General features: G+C 35.2%; 1 protein-coding gene across 4 annotated transcripts in view; it reads right to left on the bottom strand.

Moving 5' to 3' along the window:
- Positions 1-19,215, bottom strand: part of LOC118191138 (uncharacterized) — a 227,958-nt gene that overhangs the window by 32,305 nt on the left and 176,438 nt on the right. The window contains exon 1 of one of the 4 annotated variants that reach the window (XM_085810452.1): positions 11,211-11,610. The exons of 1 other annotated variant lie outside the window; for it this stretch is intronic. Coding sequence is in view for 1 of the 3 variants with exons in the window: in XM_085810448.1 (XP_085666574.1) it covers positions 10,932-10,967 (36 nt within the window). In the remaining 2 variants the exon portion in view is untranslated. Of the gene's footprint in view, positions 1-8,794; positions 10,891-10,931; positions 11,172-11,210; positions 11,611-19,215 lie in introns of those variants that run through there. 2 more of the 4 variants (XM_085810448.1, XM_085810451.1) reach the window with 2 other exon arrangements.

Below are 19,215 nucleotides of genomic sequence, written 5' to 3'. Positions count from 1 at the left end.
ATATGTAGAACTGTCCTCCTTTTTTTTTTTTTTTTTTTTTTGCTTAGATACATTTAAGATCTGTTAATCAAGAAGTTTTTCCTGAACTAATATTCAATTTTCAGGTTTCACTGCATAGCAATTCAAATATTTCGCTCTTTGATTTGTGTGTGATTCCTGAATCTTCAAAAAATGTAATCTTAATCTTCCAAATTAAATATCGCTGTTATTTATTTTTTTTAAGGAGCTAACTTTTTCTAAATATAGCCACGTGGACCAGAAAAGGTATAAAAAATTAAATTTAGTAATATTTACATGACTGACTTTTCAAATTTAACATTTCGAAACATGAATTAACCTTATTTAAGATACTTTGCAAATATTAGTAGTATATATCCGTGATATTACTTGCAATTCGCGGCATCGGTCTGAGAAAATAATGGCTGTATAAAGTCTTTTATGGGCAGTGTATAAAGATTAACATTTAAATTTCTGAAGTTCTAGAATATTTTTATACATTAATTAACGATAAATATAGTACAATAAAAGATAATATGAGAGACCAAAAGTAAGATATTTGACACTATTATTGCGATAATTTCACTTGCAGCTGAACTCCTTCTCTAAGAATGAGATAATCCTGGGAATGTTGCTTGTCAGTGAAAATTATTCTTTTGAGTGTGCACATTCAGTGCCTATTCAAAGGATACCACAAATCACAATTATACAGATTCAGAGATTGATTTTTGCCGTTGTTTTAATTTTCGGAGCTTTCGTTTTTTAAGCTATTGATTTCGTGTGTAGTGATTTTTTTTGGAGGGGGGGGGCTTAAAGTATTTGATTTTAAGGTTTTATTTTATTTATTCAAAAGAAATAAATTTTTGGAGACGAAAAGAAAACTAAATTGTAAAGGAAATAAGGAGGAATTATTTTACTTTATTCATTATTTTTTTTTTTTTTTTTGTTCGTCTTCCGACAATGTGGTATCTTTTAGCAACCATATATTTTCAAAAAAATACTTCATATGAAAAAACGTCCGTACGTTATTTTAACTCACGTCAATCAAAAATGTCACTTTTACTGCCTGTTCATTTGGATTGCCTTTTTCGAGTTGTAATCATTTAGACACCGTGAAAGTTAGTAACGTTTTAGATTATGGGAAAACATGTTAGCTTATCTGACTGAGAAACGGAGTGCCTACGGAGAGAACTTTCTAAGGAAAACTGGAATGTTACCCATGGGAGAAACCGCGAAATCGCCCATACAGTTATTCCTTTCTTTTGAAATCTAATCCAGGTAAAACTACTAGTGTTCAGCGATTTTACCCATCGGTCGCTGGTGAGCATCTGCGCCGCAGTGATTTCGGCGAATCTGACCTATGGGACCAATTTTTTTTTTTTTTTTTCAGGATTGTTGTTCAAATGAGTTTTTATGCTTATTTCTTGTTTGTTTCTAGGTATATATGGTATTTTATGCTAAAAAAATCGTGTGCGCGGGTGGTCACGGTGTTTCAGCAAGTACTTTTGTATGTGGGGACAGAATGATAACCTGTGGGCACTTTAAAATGTTTTTTATTATTATTTCTAGATTGTGAAATAAAATGACTGGAAGGGGTCTCACAGATGGAGAACTGGCTGCTGAGTTAGAATATATGTCAGATATTGAAGAAGTAACAGGATTCTCAGGTTCTATAGCAAACAGAGACTTTTTACCTTGTACTGATGATTCCGATTTTTGCTACAGACAGAAATGAGTAAAATAATTACACTGCATAAAAATATTCATTTTCCAGGTTAATTTTACACAAAATTAAAAAATTCATTATTTATCATTCTGTTGTTGCTTGAGACCGAATAATAGGCTGGCATACGCAAAACCCATATAAAACGTGTCCACGAGTGGAAACACGGCGCTAAAGAAGCAAATACCAAATGTACACCGGTCATCACGCGGTCCGAATGGAACAAACTGAAAATGACCCCTGGTCGGCACACGGCGCTCAACGTGTTAAACGGAAAGAACGCCTCACTGGAAGATTCTTTTAGTGAAAACTGGCTCGTATCCATTCTGCATGTAGGGAAAACTAAGAGAAATTATACTAATTTCTTGGCATCTGCACTGCAGAGCTTGGGGGGTAAGCCCGAAAACCCTTGATTAGAATTTCGTACACCTCATGTAGATCCTTTTGTATAGACTTATTCATTTGAGAGGAATAGAATCCAGGAAGATTTACCAGAATTCAATAGCTTTAGCAACTACTCTGGCAACTTCGAATAAGTATGCAATGTTATATATTGTATTATTTTATTGTTTTTGAGGTATTTCATCAAAAATTGTTTCTGCTTCAGAAAAACAGAATCATTATTTTATCTCATAAATCACAAAAGAGGAATTCTTAATTAATTAATCTTTTAGCATATCTCATTCAACAAATTTTACGGATTTTCAATATTTAATGATGTCTTTTCATTCTTTGAGCTAAACAAAGAATGTCTTTGATTATGGCTTTACTAATTGAGATTACATGGCTAGTACAAGTGAAATATTATCTGTTTTTAAATTATGAATCACTTTTAGACACTTCAGAATTTATCAAAAACATGAATTTTGATGCCATTGCTATTAAGAAAGAAAAATATTTTGGCGCCCAAGTTGTTTTAATTTAAAAAAAAAAAAATGTTTAATGGTGGCACATATTTTAACCAGGCGAAGAATAATTTTGGGAGATTATCATAAAATTGTTTCCGAATTTCTTGAAAATATTTTCAGTATAACTCAAATAAGAAAGAAAAGTCGAAAATGACAAGTGAATTCTCCAAGTCTTTACTAACTGGAAGAAGGATAAATCTGGCAGTGCAGGTAATATTTGAATGAGATTAAGATCATAATAGAAATACTGTAAATTACCGAAGAGAAGATCGCCGCGAAAGAGTTTCCAACCAAATTAATAGTTTAACAAGGATTTGATATTTCCTCCTTACTACTGATTAGGTAAAAGACATTTAGTTTTCAAACTTTTATTAAAAGCAACGTCTAATTTCAGCTAGAACTCCTGTAGTTCTACTTCTGTAATTTTCAATTTTTAATAGAAATGTTTAGAACAGCCGAACTATACCGAAGCCGAATAAAACAGTTATGGTAATATCGGAAAATAAGTATGTTATAGGAAAGGCTTCCAATTTACCATATTTTCTTTCTTAAAATTTATCCTCGGTTTTTAATACACGAACTTCACTGGAATTCAAATTGTTTTTAATTCGGTTTAAAATACGAGTGTTATTACGTTATAGTTTATTTTGCTTATATTCTTAATTTTCGTCAGAAATTTATTTAATTAACTATCAGTTTCTGATGTACTATTTTATTTTACTTCATTTTAATATTTCAACATATTTTTTCTTTTATTGTTATTCTACTTATTTATTTTATAAACTTTCATACATTAACTTTATGATTATTCCATCTGGATCATCTTCCATTGTACTCAGTTACCTAATTTTTGAAAGTTAAGTTAAAAACGAATACTTTACAAATAAAAAAAAAAAAAAAAAAAGCATTCAGTAGTCCTAATTTGGAATTTCTGAAACACGAGGTCTACTGTTGAGTAGCTGAGTAAATATTTGTCACTCGGAAGTTTCAAAGGGCAAATTCTTCTTTTATTTTGCACATGATTCACCTCTGCCAGCCGACACCTGAAGAGAGAGGGTGGGGGGTTATATGGATAAAATCGTATTATTCTTTGAACAAAGAACGGGAAAAGAAATTATGGCTGGTTGCAGATAATGGACGAGAGTATGAAATTTCTTTATTTGCTAGAATAAGCAAAGTACCGTAATTTCCGGAAGAAACGCCGCGGCGTTTACGTGTTTAAAACTTAAATTTTCAGCGGGTGCGGCGTTTAGGTGCACTGAAAATAAAATATTTCCTATGATGGTCATTGTACACAGTTTGGATGGCCTTGCCATTGTGCATAGACTGGTGCTGTTCCCACACAAAAGACCACTCAGTTGCTTTTTGCGAACGTTATTTTGTTTACATTCCTTCCCTTGAACGGACCTACATGCCTTATTCACCCTTTCAAATCAACATTCTCATCAGTTTGAATAGTCTCTCTCCTCTGTGATTCGATGAATCTTCCAGGACGCATCCTCTCCCCACCCCTGCCTTTTCTGCAATTTTTTTCAAAGGCGGACACGACTCCACCTGCCTCGAAATAACGAACTCTGACGTATTTCCCCTACAGCATGAATGGATTTTTCTTGGCATTCTGCCAAATACAGATCCCATCAGTTTGGGTACATGTACTTGTTGGATAGTTTTTAAGAAGGTAAGGGAAAATTTTTGAGAATGTCTCTAAACGGCACAGAAGCTATACATTTCTTACCTTTAATTTATTTTTGAGTTATGGTTTCATTTCATGCATTTTTCTTAACTGGTATGTCATATACTGATTCAGAAGTCAAACAACAAAAATCAGCGTTAATTCACAAAATTTTCACAGGACTAGTTTCATAGTCCTGAGTCACAGGACACAGAGGACTTTCATAGTCACAGGACTAGTCCTGATATATGACATGGTATGTCATATATCAGGACTTAGGTTGAGTTTTTGCATCTATACGGCCCACGACGATGTCACGCTCAATTTAATCTATTGCGGCGTTTCTGTGTAATTTTAATTTTTTTCCCGCCATTTTTCTTGAGTGCGGCGTTTACGCTGATGCGGCCTTTCTTCCGGAAATTACGGTAATTAGAATACTCCGGAAGAATGTGCTAGGAAATTTCCCGGATGTGTTATCTACTCTGCTCGCATTGTAAATGCATCTTTATATTGTGAGTAATGTTTTGTTAACAAAATACAGAGAGTATTTACATATTTTTAGAAAGATATTAGGGACCTTTCATTACTGTTTAAGAGGTGTTTATTTTTTAATGTTCGATCTGATAGCCTGTATTTCTGGATTACAAATCTGCATCGTGATTTTCATGATAGAAGGGTTTTTCGTAAAATTTCAAAAAGGCTGCTGGTTTCCATTCCTCTTACACTACACTCCATCGTGATGGGTTTGCGCTTAGAAAGACATCTTTTTCAAGAGTCTAAAGGCCCAGTATCCCACAGATGAAACGGCAGGGAACATCGCAGAATACTTTGAAAAGGTATATACGCAATATGTGAAGTATACTCTTTGAAATAACGTCGCATTTTTAAACTATAACACTTAAATTCATTACGTACATTGTAATAACATAGTACCATTATTACACACACCTAATAACACTACATTCGCAACCCACTCCGACGCTTCCTAGACCGAAACATTTTACGTACTCAGCTGAGGGCTCGTACAGCGCCTTTTACGATAGATCTCAAGATACTCAACACCAATAGCCATTCATTCAGACCATCAAATTCTCTCTTACATGAAATTACCTGTTTTAAGACCAATAATTGCAATAGCTAATTACACGAAATATATGAATTTTATCGCTAATGGAGCCTTTGGTCAAGCAAGCCAAAATACAATGTGGTCTGCATATGGGCTTCAGAATAAAATTTTTAGAATAGAGCATTGGAAACAAAAGATTGTGTCATTATAATTTTATTTAATCTTAAGGGCTTAACAAGTACATTTCAGCACATGGTATTACATCAACACAAAATACATGTACTATGCATAAGTCTTCACAGAAACGCAGTTTTTACTCAATAGAAGAGGGATAACCAAGTAACCATTTCCCTGAGTACTACTCACCATTTAGAGAAACACAAAGCAGATAAATTTAGAGACTGCAAAATTTTTAGTACTTAGGGAAGGCCCTGGGCAGCAGAAATTTTTACAATTTAAACAGACACCGAGCAGCAGAATATAGGACCCTAAAAATTGCAATGGGCGACAGAATACATAGCTTCCGAACCTGTATATATGGCAGTTGACCACATAAGGGAACCCAGGTATAAATCTTTATAGGGAAAAAAATTAACATTAAATAATGAAACAAATATCCGCTGTTAGAAAGATGTTAATTGCTGTTTATGGAGTTAAAAACACATACAATATTTTTGATGTTTTCAGAAAGAGAAGATCCGATATTAAACTACACACAGAGAAAGTTACCCCAACAAATTCTCTACAGAGATTTCAAATATACAGCATAAAAAACTTTTATCATCAATTCGAATACTACCATAAGATTTATACCATAAGATATATATTGGCTACAAAATTCACGTTTACTATTTTTTATTCAGTAATTTTATATTTAAAAAATATCAATCCATAATTTTTATTTTCCTTGTATTTCTTCATTTATAAGTTATACACTGGGGAAGAAAATCCCCTTTACTAATATAGTAATACAGTAATTCGAAAGTACCGAAAAATACTTGAAAAATGTAGAATATTTTGGCATACCTAATCATATATAATAAGAAAATTAAAAAAACCTCTCTCTTTACTATCAGAGGTTAATACAAATTGTTACCAACAGCGGCCAAGTGGGAAAGTCGCTGATTATTGGTAGATCGCCCTTAGATGAATTCCAGACTAGTTGCTTGGGCGTTTTCGTAGTTTTCCCGATGCGTAATATAGATGATATCACCCAATTTCCCTTAGGAAGTTCTCTACGAAGGCATGCCTTCTCAGATAGCCCTCGCATGCTTTGCTGGAACCAAATCAACCAAACCATTAATAAATTTCATACTGTTTTCTTTTGTACGAGTCTGGTTCTCTTAGAAAGTCCTCTCTTCCTTTAGACAGTCAGTAGTCCTCACGTCCTTTGTCATAATAAAATATACCAAACCAATAAAATTGCTTTTTCTTGAATTCCTACGCTATCATAAAATTAGAATGATTAGTTTCGTTGGTTGTTTAGTTATAGCCAAGTGTACGATAGTTTCTACCTGAAAAGAAAGATATTCTCGCGGCTTTCCCATTATGTTCCGAATGTTAAATATAATGCTATTTTATTGTTCGTGAATTGAAGACAGAAGCTATACTCTATTTTTATCTAAATAATCACAAAATGTGAATTCTGAATTAGCCTACAAAAGGTCAGGAAAGTCTGGTTTAAAATATGTTGCTGTTCTACCAATATATACGCTTTTCTCCCTCGTTTGCCTAGACTGTTATTAAGATTATTAAGATATTTTTCTGCTTATTAAGATGTTCTCTGCTTAAAATTTTCCTGCAGCATATTTGTATAAAATAGTCTAAATAAAATACATCGTAAAAGTCCTCCACGAAGGTATCCCCCCTTTAGGCAGATAGCCCTCGTGTGCTTTGCCAAACTGAATAATCCATTAACCCCGTGTGTAACCTGTTAATAAGACCCAGTTTCCCTTGGAAAATTCTCCACGAAAACGTGCTTCCATTCCGTCAAATGCAGTGATTCTCAACCACCGTGCCGCCAAATGTTAGAAATGTATACAGTAAAAATTAAAATGGGTTTAATCCTAGTATACGGTACACATGCGAAATGCGGTTTTTAAGATATTAACAAGCGCGCCACTTTTGGTATCGAAGCCGATTTTAATAACGAATACTTCTGTATTAGAATTAAGTTTGAACGAAGAGGAAGAACTAATTTCAGCATCACTGCGACTGATTCATTTTCTGCTTGCAGTTGTTTTAGAAGTTAAATTATTAAAAAACAAGTTTACGTGCGGACCGGCAGCTTTTCTATTTAGCTTGAAACGCCACCTTTCAATGTGATTATTAGTTGTGGTTCCATCATCTGAGAAGTGATACCAGAAATTTTTGCAAAAGAAAATATATAAAACTTAGAAACACAATTATGTTTCATTTATAAAATATATTTATCTAGAATATTTGTATCTCTATTTCAGTTATATAAATAATTTTATTTAATAACACGTGCCTCTAACGCCATATGTTACGTACCATGGTAGAGAATTATTGTTTGTGTGATACCTAACAATAAGTTGCTACCTTTCTGAAACAATTCGCGAAAATATAAAAATACCTTTTGCAATAATAAATTATTGATTTATTACTTAGCAGCTTTAGCGCAAGTTTTAGCCATTTTAAATTACTTGCAATTATTTTTCCTTATATATAGATAATATTTTCTTACTTTCATTACATGTTTAATAACTAAATGAAAATTTCGTGAATTATATACGCCCACCAGCGGCCGAGCGGTAAAGTCGCTGAACACTGGTAGTTCGGTCCGAGGTTCGAATCCCGCGAACGGGCTGGCTGCATGGGCGTTTTCGTGGTTTTCCCCATGTGTAACGTGTATACGAGCCAGTTTCCCTTAGAAAGTCCTCCACGAAAGGCATCCCTCCCTTTAGGCAGATAGCCCTCGAGGCTTTGCCATAATCACACACACACACACGTGAATTATATACTACCACGCATCTGGTACTTATGCACGCTGCAAACTAAGAAAAGGCATCTGGCACGTCAAGATTATGAAAACCGTGGAGGAACTGAGCAAAAGACATTCCTTCATAAGGACAAGGAAAAATTTGGCGAAAGACTTATACATCGAAATATTTACCTTATGTTTGCCATCGGTCTTATTAAATTCAGTTTGAAATTTTATAACATATTTATCAGTTCCTTTTTTAATTATAATTTATTTTGCTTACATTCTAATTTTTTGTTCTTAACTTTCATTTGTTTTATACTTTGATATTTGTTTAATTTTATTAGGGTAGAACACATTTCATGGTTTAATGTATCGTATAATTTCCCATATGTACATACACTATATATTTATTTCATCCACATTTCATAGGACCTATCTAATTTTTGAAAGTATGTATTGATCAAAAGGACATTTACCATACCTGAAACACGTGTTCCACAGAGTAAACATGTTTCACCCGGAAGTCTCGAGGCGAAAAATGCTATCTGCTCTTAGAGGTGACTCAACAGTGAAAGCAGAAAGGGAGTGTGGTTAACAGATAAAATCGTATTATTCCCTGAACAAAGAACAGGGACTTTCTAGGTGGTAGGACAGAATAGGGGAGGGGAATGAAACTTGTGAACCAATTAGAAATTTCTGTTAGAAGTTCCACATCTCCCACCTTTTTCCGGGTCCTTTCTTCCTCATTTGACTACTAGCATTCTCATATTCGATTCTGGATTCGACTGTCGACCTTGTAGGACGTGTTCATCGCTCCGCGAGACCGGATTAGTTAGCCTTGTGAGTGCGTTCGCGCCTTTTCGCCTCGTGGTTTCTTGGACTGTGCGGTTTGACGGTGTTTCTCTTCGGATGTGCTTGCATTTTGTTATACACTCCTATGTGATAGTGGTTAGTGAATTCCCTGACTACGATGTGTATTTGCAAACGAAGGGAAACGAGTTTCCCGCATCCAATTCTACAAAAAATGGAATTACGAAGGCCGCGGATCGCTGCCATGTGCCTGATCTAATAGATGCTATAATTAAATACGAAGGTTGTTAACTACTTTCGTGAGCATGTGGATTTCGATCTCCAGACTTTTATGATAGTGCTTTTTCGCGAGTATATTTGACAATGGCTGATGAAGAATTGTATGTGAATTCTCTCGTTACTTGCCGAAACTTTTATACGTGTTTTTAAACTATTACTACACTGGGATATGGCTATGTTCAGGAGCACAAGTTCACCGATGAAGCGCTCTCATTATGGATATCAGACGCCGAGTTCCGGCTGCTACAGATCCTCCTTCGTTGGTTCCTCTCACCGACATCGGTTTATTTACAACGCGAATATGAACTGGTTTGGATCAAATAGATCGTTCAAACCAGACAAGCCCAAGTGATGAATTAATGTGCGTTAAGCAGAGTGTTTGGGACTCAGAAATAAAACTGAAATATGCAAAGCGGTCTATAATCCTATTAATGATGTGACGATACATCCTTTTAGGATACCCATAACTGAGCTATCCTCATTTGACTGCTGGACTTTGAGCAAATAACATCATGATTTGTTATATCAGCTGGTGACTGTGTTTTTCATCTGGTGCATTTTGTGAATATATTTTTAGTGATCAATGATATTGTTTCTCGTGTTTTTCTCGAGTATTTTCGATGATGTCTGAATATCAATTTACGACATATTGCTGAACTTTCGTTAATTTCATGACTAGTTAATTAAGAAATTCCCGTTTGTTGAACTATTTCCGAACGCAAAGAAATTCAATCACGTGATATGTGTAATCAAATCTGATATTCTCAATAGTGTTTGCGATATCGTTTTGCACCCACCAGTGACTGGCAAATACGATACACTAAAATCACGGTTAATTCAACTGCATTCTGAAATTCTTTGTTATAGCTGGCAAAAAGAAGCTAAGAGTAAATTGAAGAACTAAAAACTCATGTTCTTTAATTATTTATGTTCTTCAATTTGGCGACATCCTGTGAGGTCCTTTAAATGTAAAATATGTGCTTTAATATTCTTTAGGTGCAAGTTTTGTGAAAATAACTAGTCACGCTTTCCTTATTATAAATACTGTGTTGTAATGACAATGACTTTGTTGAACTGCAATTTTTTCTGGCATTTATTGTTGCCATGAGTTGTACTGTAACCTTATTGTTGCCATGAGTTGTACTGTAACCTTATTGTTGCCATGAGCAATGATTACTGACAGCTTATTGTTGCCATGAGCTTTAGGTAATAATTCAATTCGAACTATACTCTCTTAATTTCATGAGCCACATTCGCAGAAGTTAGAATTACCATAATCACTAGATTTGAAATAATGGATTACTACAGAGTGATTTTCATAAAGGTCTTCGCTTCTAGCGTTCGAATCACTTCTTGCATATCTTAAATGACTGCTACCAGTCTTAGGTAATAACTCATTTTGAAATGCGGTTCCTTGAATTGATGAGTCATATGTTTGAAAATTAAAGCTATCATTTTTGTATCTTCCACCCAAATTTGTTTCTTTGTTCAGATGAAAGTACTGCTTAAATTTAGGTTAAACTAATTACCTTTTGAGCTTCCTTCTGCGGGTGCTGGTTGTGCATCAGCCGTTTCCTGATCAGTCGAAGTAAGTATTGAAATCTGGGTGTCTGATATATACCCACATTTTCAATTTCAATACACTGCTTTGATAAGCTCAAGCTGTCGTGAGCATAGCTAGAAAAATGTTGTTTGGGACTTATTAAAAGACAGTACCTAATTTCCTTTAAAAGGGACAATAACGAATTTAAAAATGGTTCACGGAAACATAAGTTACTAAAGTTAAAGTAAAGGGTAATAAAGATTACCTTTTACTTTCCGTTACCACATTCCTGATTCTATAAAAGATGCAAAATTCTTGACTTTATTTGTGAATTTCCATTTCAATTTTCTGGATCTCTAACTTCCTTTTCCAGAAAGTCTACCTGTCTTACCCTTTGATTGTTTTTCCAAGGATTCTGTCACTAAAGACTTTTCACCTTTCCGCTCATCGCAAGGCTGTTCAGTTTGTAATGTAGGACGTTGGACATGACTAGATTTTAACTTTCCGACCAAGCGCGTCATTCGTGTTTGTTCAGTGCCTGGCAAACGTCCCTTCCTTTGCAGAGACAATTCCGATTTGGTAAACCTTTAGGAGTCAACATCACTAAATACTCATTCCGATATCTCATTCTTAGACCGTACCTTAATTTTTATACAAAGCGCAATCTTACGTTCAGGCTTTTACTGTCGATTTCATCTAAATCAGTTGTTTCTCTGCTGTGAACAATTTTTAAGAAACAAGCGGGAGCCAATGGATTTGTTTCTTACTCAGGCTTTTGTGTTTCCTCAGATGTTTCTCTCAGAGGTTCTTTTACAGGCGTCTGCATTTCTTTATCAAGAGTTTCATTTTCAGGCGTCTGTGATCCTTAATCAAGCGCTTCTTTCTAAGGCATCTGTTCGTCAAGTGCTTCGCGTTGAATCTTAACCACCACGGTCTTCTTAGAAGGACAGGTTAGTTTTTAAATTTTCAGGAGTTCTTTTAATTTTGGTAATGCTGCTTGACACAAATTTTAGTACATCAGCTATTCAAGTCACAACCTCTTTACCGGTTGTCATTACTGCACTTTCATTACGTAGCAAATCCAGATCTTTAACGCCCTCGTTTATTCACTGCACGGTTGCCGCTTCTTGACGAGTGGGACCAACTTTTCGTAATTTCACCATTTGCTGATTGAGCACTTTCTGTTTCTTGATCAAATAAAACGATGTCTAAACTTTTAGAATGTGGCAAATAAGGGTGCAAGTCATCACTACATTTTTGTTCAGTAGTTAACTTTTGCCCAGATGGAACTTTTGCTGAAATTTCGTTAATTTCATGACTAGTTAATTGAGAAATTCCCGTTTGTTGAACTATTTCCGAACACAAAGAAATTCAATCACGTGATATCTGTAATCGAGTCTGATATTCTCAATAGCGTTTGCGATATCGTTTTGCACCCACCAGTGACTGGCAAATACGATACACTAAAATCACGGTTAATTGAACAGCATTCTGAAATTCTTTGTTATAGCTGGCAAAAAGAAGCTAAGAGTAAATTGAAGAACTAAAAATTTATGTTCTTCAATTTGGCAACCTCTTGTGAGGTCCTTTAAATGTAAAATATGTGCTTTAACATTCTTTAGGTGCAAGTTTTGCGAAAATAACGAGTCACGTTTTCCTTATTATAAATACTGTGTTGTAATGACAATGGCTTCGTTAAACTGCAATTTTTTCTGGCATTTATTGTTGCCATGAGTTGTACTGTCACCTTATTGTTGCCATGAGCAATGATTACTGACATCTTATTGTTGCCATGAGCTTTAGGTAATAATTCACTTCGAACTATACTCTCTTAATTTCATGAGCTACATTCGCCGAAGTTAGAATTACCATAATCACTAGATTTGAAATAATGGATTACTACAGAGTGATTTTCATAAAATTCTTCGCTTCTAGCGTTCCAATCACTTCTTGCGTGTCTTAAATGACTGCTACCAGTCTTAGGTAATAACTCATTTTGAAATGCGGTTCCTTGAATTGATGAGTCGTACGTTTGAAAATTAAAGCTATCATTTTTGTATCTTCCACCCAAATTTGTTTCTTTGTTCAGATGAAAGCACTGCTTAAATTTAGGTTAAACTAATTACCTTTTGACCTTCCTTCTGCGGGTGCTGGTTGTGCATCAGCCGTTTCCTGATCAGTCGAAGTAAGTATTGAAATCTGGGTGTCTGATATATACCCACATTTTCAATTTCAATACACTGCTTTGATAAGCTCAAGCTGTCGTGAGCATAGCTAGAAAAATGTTGTTTGAGACATATTAAAAGACAGTATCTAATTTTCTTTAAAAGGACAATAACGAATTTAAAAATGGTTCACGGAAACATAAGTTACTAAAGTTAAAGTAAAGGGTAATAAAGATTACCCTTTACTTTCCGTTACCACTTTCCTGATTCTATAAAAGATGCAAAACTCTTGAGTTTATTTATGAATTTCCATTTCAATTTTCTGGATCCCTAACTTTCTTTTCCAGAAAGTCTAGCTGTCCTACGCATTGGTTCTTTTTCCAAGGATTCTGTCACTAAAGACTTTTCACCTTTTGGCTCATCGCAAGGATGTTCAGTTTGTAATGGAGGACGTTTGGGATGACTAGATTTTAACATTCCGACCAAGTGCGTCATTCGAGTTTGTTCAATGCCTGGCAAACGTCCCTTCCTTTGCAGAGACAATTCCGATTTGGTAAACCTTTAGGAGTCAACATCACTAAATACTCATTCCGATATCTCATTCTTAGACCGTACCTTAATTTTTATACAAAGCGCAATCTTACGTTCAGGCTTTTACTGTCGATTTCATCTAAATCAGTTGTTTCTCTGCTGTGAACAATTTTTAAGAAACAAGCGGGAGCCAATGGATTTGTTTCTTACTCAGGCTTCTGTGTTTCCTCAGATGTTTCTCTCAGAGGTTCTTTTACAGGCGTCTGCATTTCTTTATCAAGAGTTTCATTTTCAGGCGTCTGTGATCCTTAATCAAGCGCTTCTTTCTAAGACATCTGTTCGTCAAGTGCTTCGCGTTGAGTCTTAACCACCACGGTCTTCTTAGAAGGACAGGTTAGTTTTTAAATTTTCAGGAGTTCTTTTAATTTTGGTAATCCTGTTTGACACAAATTCTAGTCCATCATCTGAGTTATCTTCATTTCTAGTACATCAGCTATTCAAGTCACAACCTCTTTACCGGTTGTCATTACTGCACTTTCATTACGTAGCAAATCCAGATCTTTAACGCCCTCGTTTATTCACTGCACGGTTGCCGCTTCTTGACGAGTGGGACCCACTTTTCAACTTTTCGTAATTTCACCATTTGCTGAAAGAGCACTTTCTGTTTCTTGATCAAATAAAACGATGTCTAAACTTTTAGAATGTGGCAAATAAGGGTGCAAGTCATCACTACATTTTTGTTCAGTAGTTAACTTTTGCCCAGATGGAACTTTTGCTGAAATTTCGTTAATTTCATGACTAGTTAATTGAGAAATTCCCGTTTGTTGAACTATTTCCGAACACAAAGAAATTCAATCACGTGATATCTGTAATCGAGTCTGATATTCTCAATAGCGTTTGCGATATCGTTTTGCACCCACCAGTGACGGGCAAATACGATACACTAAAATCACGGTTAATTGAACTGCATTCTGAAATTCTTTGTTATAGCTGGCAAAAAGAAGCTATGAGTATATTGAAGAACTAAAAATTTATGTTCTTCAATTTGGCAACCTCTTGTGAGGTCCTTTAAATGTAAAATATGTGCTTTAATATTCTTTAGGTGCAAGTTTTGCGAAAATAACGAGTCACGTTTTCCTTATTATAAATACTGTGTTGTAATGACAATGACTTTGTTAAACTGCAATTTTTTCTGGCATTTATTGTTGCCGTGAGCAATGATTACTGACACCTTATTGTTGCCATGAGCTTTAGGTAATAATTCACTTCGAACTATACTCTCTTAATTTCATGAGCCACATTTGCCGAAGTAAGAATTACCATAATCACTAGATTTGAAATAATGGATTACTACAGAGTGATTTTCATAAAGGTCTTCGCTTCTAGCGTTCCAATCACTTCTTGCGTGTCTTAAATGACTGCTACAAGTCTTAGGTAATAACTCATTTTGAAATGCGGTTCCTTGAATTGATGAGTCGTACGTTTGAAAATTAAAGCTATCATTTTTGTATCTTCCACCCAAATTTGTGTCTTTGTTCAGATGAAAGCACTTCTTAAATTTAGGTTAAACTAATTAACTTTTGACCTTCCTTCTGCGGGTGCTGGTTGCGCATCAGCCGTTTCCTGATCAGTCGAAGTAAGTATTGAAATCTGGGTGTCTGATATATACCCACATTTTCAATTTCAATACACTGCTTTGATAAGCTCAAGCTGTCGTGAGCATAGCTAGAAAAATGTTGTTTGAGACATATTAAAAGACAGTATCTAATTTTCTTTAAAAGGACAATAACGAATTTAAAAATGGTTCACGGAAACATAAGTTACTAAAGTTAAAGTAAAGGGTAATAAAGATTACCTTTTACTTTCCGTTACCACATTCCTGATTCTATAAAAGATGCAAAACTCTTGAGTTTATTTATGAATTTCCATTTCAATTTTCTGGATCCCTAACTTTCTTTTCCAGAAAGTCTAGCTGTCCTACGCATTGATTCTTTTTCCAAGGATTCTGTCACTAAAGGTTTTTCCTTTTTTGGCTCATCGCAAGGATGTTCAGTTTGTAATGGAGGACGTTGGAGATGACTAGATTTTAACATTCCGACCAAGTGCGTCATTCGAGTTTGTTCAATGCCTGGCAAACGTCCCTTCCTTTGCAGAGACAATTCCGATTTGGTAAACCTTTAGGAGTCAACATCACTAAATACTCATTCCGATATCTCATTCTTAGACCGTACCTTAATTTTTATACAAAGCGCAATCTTACGTTCAGGCTTTTACTGTCGATTTCATCTAAATCAGTTGTTTCTCTGCTGTGAACAATTTTTAAGAAACAAGCGGGAGCCAATGGATTTGTTTCTTACTCAGGCTTCTGTGTTTCCTCAGATGTTTCTCTCAGAGGTTCTTTTACAGGCGTCTGCATTTCTTTATCAAGAGTTTTATTTTCAGGCGTCTGTGATCCTTAATCAAGCGCTTCTTTCTGAGGCATCTGTTCGTCAAGTGCTTCGCGTTGAATCTTAACCACCACGGTCTTCTTAGAAGGACAGGTTAGTTTTTAAATTTTCAGGAGTTCTTTTAATTTTGGTAATGCTGCTTGACACAAATTCTAGTCCATCATCTGAGTTATCTTCATTTCTAGTACATCAGCTATTCAAGTCACAACCTCTTTACCATTTGTCATTACTGCACTTTCATTACGTAGCAAATCCAGATCTTTAACGCCCTCGTTTATTCACTGCACGGTTGCCGCTTCTTGACGAGTGGGACCCACTTTTCAACTTTTCGTAATTTCACCATTTGCTGATTGAGCACTTTCTGTTTCTTGATCAAATAAAACGATGTCTAAACTTTTAGAATGTGGCAAATAAGGGTGCAAGTCATCACAAGATTTTTGTTCAGTAGTTAACTTTTGCCCAGATGGAACTTTTGCTGAAATTTCGTTAATTTCATGACTAGTTAATTGAGAAATTCCCGTTTGTTGAACTATTTCCGAACACAAAGAAATTCAATCACGTGATATCTGTAATCGAGTCTGATATTCTCAATAGCGTTTGCGATATCGTTTTGCACCCACCAGTGACGGGCAAATACGATACACTAAAATCACGGTTAATTGAACTGCATTCTGAAATTCTTTGTTATAGCTGGCAAAAAGAAGCTATGAGTATATTGAAGAACTAAAAATTTATGTTCTTCAATTTGGCAACCTCTTGTGAGGTCCTTTAAATGTAAAATATGTGCTTTAATATTCTTTAGGTGCAAGTTTTGCGAAAATAACGAGTCACGTTTTCCTTATTATAAATACTGTGTTGTAATGACAATGACTTTGTTAAACTGCAATTTTTTCTGGCAATTATTGTTGCCATGAGTTGTACTGTCACCTTATTGTTGCCATGAGCAATGATTACTGACACCTTATTGTTGCCATGAGCTTTAGGTAATAATTCACTTCGAACTATACTCTCCTAATTTCATGAGCCACATTCGCCAAAGTTAGAATTACCATAATCACTAGATTTGAAATAATGGATTACTACAGAGTGATTTTCATAAAGGTCTTCGTTTCTAGCGTTCCAATCAATTCTTGCGTGTCTTAAATGACTGCTACTAGTCTTAAGTAATAACTCATTTTGAAATGCGGTTCCTTGAATTGATGAGTCGTACATTTGAAAATTAAAGCTATCATTTTTGTATCTTCCACCCAAATTTGTTTCTTTGTTCAGATGAAAGCACTGCTTAAATTTAGGTTAAACTAATTACCTTTTGACCTTCCTTATGCGGGTGCTGGTTGTGCATCAGCCGTTTCCTGATCAGTCGAAGTAAGTATTGAAATCTGGGTGTCTGATATATACCCACATTTTCAATTTCAATACACTGCTTTGATAAGCTCAAGCTGTCGTGAGCATAGCTAGAAAAATGTTGTTTGAGACATATTAAAAGACAGTATCTAATTTTCTTTAAAAGGACAATAACGAATTTAAAAATGGTTCACGGAAACATAAGTTACTAAAGTTAAAGTAAAGGGTAATAAAGATTACCCTTTACTTTCCGTTACCACTTTCCTGATTCTATAAAAGATGCAAAACTCTTGAGTTTATTTATGAATTTCCATTTCAATTTTCTGGATCCCTAACTTTCTTTTCCAGAAAGTCTAGCTGTCCTACGCATTGGTTCTTTTTCCAAGGATTCTGTCACTAAAGACTTTTCACCTTTTGGCTCATCGCAAGGATGTTCAGTTTGTAATGGAGGACGTTTGGGATGACTAGATTTTAACATTCCGACCAAGTGCGTCATTCGAGTTTGTTCAATGCCTGGCAAACGTCCCTTCCTTTGCAGAGACAATTCCGATTTGGTAAACCTTTAGGAGTCAACATCACTAAATACTCATTCCGATATCTCATTCTTAGACCGTACCTTAATTTTTATACAAAGCGCAATCTTACGTTCAGGCTTTTACTGTCGATTTCATCTAAATCAGTTGTTTCTCTGCTGTGAACAATTTTTAAGAAACAAGCGGGAGCCAATGGATTTGTTTCTTACTCAGGCTTCTGTGTTTCCTCAGATGTTTCTCTCAGAGGTTCTTTTACAGGCGTCTGCATTTCTTTATCAAGAGTTTCATTTTCAGGCGTCTGTGATCCTTAATCAAGCGCTTCTTTCTAAGACATCTGTTCGTCAAGTGCTTCGCGTTGAGTCTTAACCACCACGGTCTTCTTAGAAGGACAGGTTAGTTTTTAAATTTTCAGGAGTTCTTTTAATTTTGGTAATCCTGTTTGACACAAATTCTAGTCCATCATCTGAGTTATCTTCATTTCTAGTACATCAGCTATTCAAGTCACAACCTCTTTACCGGTTGTCATTACTGCACTTTCATTACGTAGCAAATCCAGATCTTTAACGCCCTCGTTTATTCACTGCACGGTTGCCGCTTCTTGACGAGTGGGACCCACTTTTCAACTTTTCGTAATTTCACCATTTGCTGAAAGAGCACTTTCTGTTTCTTGATCAAATAAAACGATGTCTAAACTTTTAGAATGTGGCAAATAAGGGTGCAAGTCATCACTACATTTTTGTTCAGTAGTTAACTTTTGCCCAGATGGAACTTTTGCTGAAATTTCGTTAATTTCATGACTAGTTAATTGAGAAATTCCCGTTTGTTGAACTATTTCCGAACACAAAGAAATTCAATCACGTGATATCTGTAATCGAGTCTGATATTCTCAATAGCGTTTGCGATATCGTTTTGCACCCACCAGTGACGGGCAAATACGATACACTAAAATCACGGTTAATTGAACTGCATTCTGAAATTCTTTGTTATAGCTGGCAAAAAGAAGCTATGAGTATATTGAAGAACTAAAAATTTATGTTCTTCAATTTGGCAACCTCTTGTGAGGTCCTTTAAATGTAAAATATGTGCTTTAATATTCTTTAGGTGCAAGTTTTGCGAAAATAACGAGTCACGTTTTCCTTATTATAAATACTGTGTTGTAATGACAATGACTTTGTTAAACTGCAATTTTTTCTGGCATTTATTGTTGCCGTGAGCAATGATTACTGACACCTTATTGTTGCCATGAGCTT

This window comes from Stegodyphus dumicola, chromosome 2 (genome assembly GCF_044657685.1).
Source record: "Stegodyphus dumicola isolate Sdum_Otavi_A_Nest chromosome 2, ASM4465768v1".
Classification (NCBI taxonomy): Eukaryota; Metazoa; Arthropoda; class Arachnida; order Araneae; family Eresidae; genus Stegodyphus; species Stegodyphus dumicola.
The sequence above is the reverse complement of the archived record's forward strand: the minus strand, read 5'-3'. Positions and strand labels throughout refer to the sequence as shown.